The sequence below is a fragment of the Emydura macquarii genome, unplaced genomic scaffold (genome assembly GCF_026122565.2).
Source record: "Emydura macquarii macquarii isolate MOO-44397 ecotype Brisbane River unplaced genomic scaffold, CSIRO-AGI_Emac_v2 contig_3390, whole genome shotgun sequence".
Classification (NCBI taxonomy): domain Eukaryota; kingdom Metazoa; phylum Chordata; order Testudines; family Chelidae; genus Emydura; species Emydura macquarii.
Genome location: NW_027133527.1, coordinates 1,082,250 through 1,088,593, shown reverse-complemented (window position 1 = coordinate 1,088,593; position 6,344 = coordinate 1,082,250). Strand labels below are relative to the sequence as shown.

General features: G+C 46.8%; 1 protein-coding gene across 1 annotated transcript; it reads left to right on the top strand.

Moving 5' to 3' along the window:
• The first annotated feature begins 772 nt into the window (after positions 1-772).
• On the top strand, positions 773-4,194 carry ATP5MF (ATP synthase membrane subunit f). The gene is made up of 4 exons (XM_067534276.1): positions 773-928; positions 1,404-1,511; positions 3,423-3,539; positions 4,005-4,194. The coding sequence occupies exons 1-4, from the start codon at positions 913-915 to the stop codon at positions 4,031-4,033; spliced, it is 270 nt and encodes an 89-aa protein (XP_067390377.1). The 5' UTR covers positions 773-912; the 3' UTR covers positions 4,034-4,194.
• Positions 4,195-6,344: the final 2,150 nt, after the last annotated feature.

The window sequence follows — 6,344 nt, the reverse complement described above, 5'->3', positions numbered from 1 at the left end:
TCCTTGTGTCTCAAGATGGTCCTGCTTGAAGCAAGGGGTTGGACTAGAGGACTTCCCGCAGTCCCTTCCAACCTGAACAGTCTATGGGATGCCCTCTGGTGCCCTTCTCACACAGACAACACAGGGGTTAAAAGTCCAAACAGTGCCCGGGCCCGTTACATCCGTAACAAAAAACCCGTCGCCTGTACCGCAGCTGCCAGTGCGTGGCACGGCTGGCGGCTTCAGGAGGGAATTGCGATTTGCCCCAAAGCGAGGGAGCAGCTACTCAGGGGGGTATATACATTGCTGGGTGCCAGTCATCACACAACTGACGCCCCTGGACACACAAGTGGGCACCTGTTGGCAGGTCCCTGTCGGTGACACGGGCAGGCCTGTTGGGGGAGGGGGCCTGTGTGTTCACACGAAAGCGTCTCCTTGCACGTGACACATGGGGGCTGGGGGAGGGGCCTGTTCACACGAGGAACGGCCTCTCTTCGCCAGGAAGCCCCGCCCCCAGCAGGCCTGCCCCGCCTCCCTATCATGGCGTCCCGCCCACGCCGGCCACAACACTTCCGGCCTCCCTGAGCCCTTCCTCCCATGAGTCTCAGCGCCACGCTCGCCCCTGAGAGAGCAGGGCCCCTGGAAGTGACATCGGCACACCTAGGGGCCGGTTCACACGAGGAAGGGAGTGCCGCCGAGTCCGCTTATTATAAGGAGAACTGGCGCTGTGGAGGGCCTTGGGGCTAGAGCGGCGGCTCCACCCGGAGCCGGAAACGCAACATCGGCCATCTTTGTTCTGGTCGTGCCCAATTGGGCGGGTGTCTTGGTTGCGTTTCCGCTGACGTTGGTCACGTCACGTGGCATCCGCTAGGCGTCTTCTGCGCTCCCCTGGTGGTGCCGCTGAACCGAGCCGAGCCCGCGCGCAGCGTCAAGATGGCGGATCGGCCCGGTGAGTGCCCGCTGGCTCCAAGGTGACCGGAGATGGCGGCGGCGGCGGCTGGGGCCCGCCCAACCCCTGACCGGCGCCCTGCGGGCTGTGGGGCGCCCGGGCCCTAGGCCCGTGGAGGGGGCCCGGCCCGGCCCGGCCCGCACGGCGTGACCTCTCCCCACACAAAGGGCCCCTCCATGCCCCATGCAGGCGGGGTCCTGCCCCCCCAGTGCCCAACCCTGCCCCGCCCCCTGCCTTCAGTGCCCATCGCCCCGAGGGGCGTGTGTCTTGCTTACCCGCACCCCCAGGATCCCCTCCCCCACTGTTATCTACCCTGCCCCCCACCCCCGCCTTCAATGCCCATCAGCCCCTGAAGGGGGCCTTTCCCCTTTCCCCCCGATCTCCTCCTCTCCGAAGTGATCCTTTCCGTGTCCCTCCCCGAAGGGGCCGGGGGCTGCCCGTGCCCTGCAGTGACTGGGCTTTCTCTGTCTCTCAGTTCCCCTCAAAGACACCAAGCTCCTGGACGTGAAGCTGGGCCAGATGCCCAGCTGGATCGCAATGCGGGATTTCACCCCCTCGGGGCTGCTCGGGGGTGTGCGAAGAGGTGAGTCTGCCCGGTGACCCAGCACGTGTCACCTTAGCAAGGGGGTGATGCCAGGTGCTAGTGAGAGCAGAGACAGATGTGGCGCTGCCCTGCCCTGCCCTTCTGATCCTGCACGGAGCCAGTTGCAGGATCTGGGCCGAAATGATTAATCTGGTTTCGCTGGGGGAGGACTAGGTGATAGTATCTAAACCACTCCCCTCAGTCTGAGACCTTGTCTACCCATCACAGTGAAAAGCAGGCTGCATCCACACACTCTGCTATGGGTAGATACGCATGGCAGTGAAAAGTTCTGGCACTAGGGGAGAAGGGAGGCAGTGAGGAAAGGAAAGGCTCTGTCTGGCAGCTAGTCCTGCCTTTTCCTGCTGCTGGAGTCTTTCACTGCAGCTAAAAGTAACTGTAGCTGTGGGAGGGGCTTGTAGAGAGCCATGTAGGGCATAAACCCTAGGGTGTATGTGACCTGTGACTGCACTGCTCACCTTACACAAAGCTGTGCCTCAGTCCACATTGCTGTTTATACCTTCGCTAGCTGGGCGTGCAGTGTTTACCCTGCAGGCCACCGCAAGCATAGGCCTATCCTGAGTGGGGAGTGCTGTCCCTCCGCAAGGAAGTCGGTGTGTCACCTCTACTGAGGCTGACCAGCACCATGCATGTACTTAAATATACTGTCAGCATCCTTCCTGTGAGGAAGAAACTTGGGAGCATAAGCCAACTTCTAACTATTGTGGGGGCTAGGCAGAAATTTTCCCTGGGGACAGGTTATCCCATAACTGCCTGGTGCTGCTTCTGTAGCAGTTGGTACTGGCCACTGATGGAGACAGAACACTAAACTAGATAGCCCACTGAGCTGATTCAATATGGCAAGTCTTATGTTCCTAAAACAGGCACAGAAAATGTTGCCTTTTTTGGTATATTGTTCTGTTTTGTGAATCTGTGTGAATTCATTAGGATTGCTTTGTCAGCCTGTTCAGAGGTTTAATATGCTTTCAGTTTACATACAGAGAAATAGATCTTTTAGAAATTTCAAGTCAGTAAAATTGCCCACTTCTTCCTTAAAATTAGTGTGTGGGAACTGAATTTTTTATTTGCTTAAAATAAACAATCAGTATTTTTTTCATATCACAAGAGGTAAGAAAAATGGATAATTGTAGGTGATAGTTTGGAAAGGAAACAAGCTTTTGGTAGAAATTATAACATAATACAAAGATTAACACAGAATTCAGTAACAGTTTTGCAAAAAACTAAGGACTAAGCCAGGGGTTGGCAACCTGCGGCACCCTGGCCAGAGCCACGCTGCTCCATGCTTGCTGCGGATGCTGCCGCCAGAATGAGTGCTGCCGACCGCCCCCGCCGCGGACACTGCCACCGGCACTGGGAGAGGGATTGGGGGGAAGATTGGGCATGCCCCTTTGTTAAGGTTGCTGACCCCTGCACTAAGCAATTTCTAAATACTGTACTTCTACTGTAATTTCTCTGTCTAAATAGGTGCCATACAGTTATCTTAAAACATAGGAAACTTCCAATGAGCTAAAATATTCTTGACTAATAGTAGTTGGATGGACAGAGTTTAGATTTTTTTTTTAAAATTGGATAACTGAAGAGAAACGTTTTATCTCATGAAAGTCACGGTAGTGTCTGGTTTGAAACAAGGTACTCTTATTCCTTACCATACATGAGTCTAAGGCTAATACTGATTTTATTTTTCTTAACATGAGTTGTCTTCTGGTAGACTTGTTTCATTAGTATGTTCAGGAAATAGCATCTGTGATTCTCCAGAGATTTCTTGCAGCTTTTTCTCATTTGAATTTCTGTTTGAAGGCGGTACAGTAACTGTACGAAATGACTGTTGGGTATAACTATATACAGAGTATAATTGACCCTGAACTTAAGAAGAAAACTCTCTCCCCTATTTAGGTTATGACAGATACTTTAATAAGTACATCAATGTGAAGAAAGGGGGCATCGGTGGTGTGTCTATGGTGCTTTTTGGTTATGTTGTCATCAGCTACATTTGGAACTATGAGCATTTGAGTAAGTAAACCTTACTTTGTATGGTTGGGCACAATAGTGTAGTCTGTGGAACTATTTGGGTAAAAAAAAAAGTTTCAAAAACTGTTCCTGGAAGAAGCAGCAAAGTGAGAGATTGCTTGACTTTCTTATTTATATATCTGAGAAACACAGACAACACACATACTAACATTGAGTATGGGAGCTAAATTCTAATCCTGCCTCTGCTTATTTTGTGACCTTCATTTAATAATTTTAACCTGTGACAATGAATTAGCTGTTTTATAATTTGTTGTTTAATTGCTAAGTATTACCAAAGACTAGTACTTTTACGACTGGTGAACAAAGATTACCCTGCTGCTCTTATTGTCCAACAGTACTCAAGAATTGCCTGCTGTGTAGTAATTAGACTGTACTGTAAATACCTAAGTATGAAAAATGGTCTTCATGACTTCAGCAAACTGACTTGTTTTAATTTAAATGATGCAGAACATGAACGTTGGAGGAAGTATCATTGAAACATTAACACACTGCAGCAATGCAAGTTGCAGCCCTGGACCTGGACTCAGCTGCTGGAACAACTTTCCCCGATGAAGGCATATGAGCCATTCACACTGAATTCTGTACTGTTATAGTTCCAGACAGATTCTATGACCAATAATAAAGTATGTACATTTAAGGTTGGTTTATGTAGCCAATATTGTGTGGCTTGCACTCTCTGGTGCTGAAACGTGTGTGTGGGTCTTGTCTCACTTTTTTTTTTTCTATAGGGTAGCATCGTGTAGTCATTTGCACTGCACATTAGACTATGGATAATCCATTCTTAAAGATTAATTCATCTTTAATGATTCCTTCACTTCAACCAAATTGGTGCAAATATTACTGGTCAGAACTTGCTTTAACAGGAACTTTACTGTTTTGAGTGGTGTGAAGGAGAATTCAATTACGATATCAACAGACACTTTATTGAAGCCATAAATGCCTAAAACTCATGATAGTTGCCTCATACAAAAAAAAGTTTCTCTGCTAGAGGACCATTTCCATCCTTTTTGTTCTCTACTGTTTTACTAAGTGAGATCTCCGACAGTGGCTGTCTTCAGAGTGTGTTGCCAGGCAGCTCCTGCCATTTGTACTAAAAAGCTTCCACAGATTTGTGTGTAGATCTACACCCTTGTCAAAGTAGCTGTAAAGGCGAATTAGTAGCAGATGTTTGAAAGGGAATCTGACAATTACTCTAAACACCAGGAGCAAAGGAGGGCAAACAACTATGCTGAAGGTTTTTTTTTTTTGTTTTTGGTTTTTTTTTTTTTTTTTTTTAAATAAAGTGGGGAGGGATTAAATGAAACTTCTACAACAGCAAAGCCTTGTTCGCCAGCTGACTTCCACGAAGGACATCTTTGATATGCTCAGGACCAACAGCAGTAATAAAACACACATCAATAAGTAATGATGTAGGGGCTGTGCTTTATGCACAAATTACAAGAGGTTGTGTGTTTAAAGCACCTGGTAATAAGTGTGTTAGGTAACAGCTGTTAATGGGGAAGAGAGATCCCCTGCCTATTATGAACATGGTTAGAATAAAGGGTCTTGCTGGAGGGAACTTCTGTGTTCAACAGAATTAGAAAGATGTAGTGACTCTCGGGCTTGAAAAACGTTACTTACACAAGCAGACAATACACTCTAGCAGGTATGCTTTGGTTCACTTTAAGTGTAGATTAGTACGTGCTTGCAGATGCACAGCTTCTAACAGTCCTGTGTTGAAAATACAAATGCAGGTTTGGCAGCTGTTCAGAGACTTCAGCGAGAAGTTTTTGATGTGTTTTGAAACAAGAAGAATGAGTAGCAACTACAACCAGCCAATTTGCACTTGTGGATTTAATTTTAACCTTTAAGCCTGAATGTCCCACTGTACTAAAGAGTTTCACTAACTACAGACTCTTCCTCTACAAAATGACTCTATGGTTTTTTAAAATTAGTCCTGTGTAGGCATTTAAACCAACATAAGGCTCTCTCTCTTCCTAGGCATACATTACCCTTTTCTGGAAAAATCAACCTAAATTTCACAGCCAACTTTTTATCAGTAATTTCAATTAAAATAGGAAAAACATGCATAAAGACCGATAGGCACATGTAGATAGATGCTTTAGAATAGAAAAGGCTCACATATTCCACATGTAATATTTGGGCTTTATTTCAGTTGGTCATTTGCCCTTTGAAATAAAGTCTTCTTACAAAATGAAGGTGTTTTGGCTTGCAAGAACATGCTTGTAAAAGGATACTCACTCAATTTAAAAGCAACATCAAGAAAATAGTTGCACTTGTTTGTTTTGATAGCCTGTGAAAATACTTGGGCAATTTGACCACATGTAGGAATGCCAAGCTACACTTCAGAGCCAACTAATTTCACCTGCTGGTATCTGTCCAATCTTACACCTTTAAAGCCACTGGTTGCTGAGGTCAAAACAGACCTCCCTCTTCTGCAGCCAATGCTTTTGTGACTTCAGCTAAAACAATAAATTAAGTTCTTTCCCCTACAACTGGTTTTCACCTACAAGGACCAACTTCTCACCCTGTGGAACAGCAAAGGGGAAATGCTACCAGCCAAAGCATACAAACTTTTATTGCAGCTGGACAAGTACTTCACATCTTAGTACACATGACATGTTATGTGAGCCAACACGGTAGGTTAAGAAACCTCAGATTGGATAAGGGAACCATGAGATTTCCTTTCAAGAGCCAAATGACAAGCTCCCTGACTGAAGCGGGAGGGGTTTCAAGTACTAGTTCTTCCAGTCCGTCTTCATCCTTGAACAAGGATTGCTGAAAGGT

Excerpts from the sequence above, each read along its gene's own strand:
- ATP5MF (XM_067534276.1), top strand. Across the intron at positions 1,512-3,422 it reads GCTCGGGGGTGTGCGAAGAG|GTTATGACAGATACTTTAAT; the intron begins GTGAGTCTGCCC and ends TCCCCTATTTAG. Across the intron at positions 3,540-4,004 it reads TTGGAACTATGAGCATTTGA|AACATGAACGTTGGAGGAAG; the intron begins GTAAGTAAACCT and ends TAAATGATGCAG.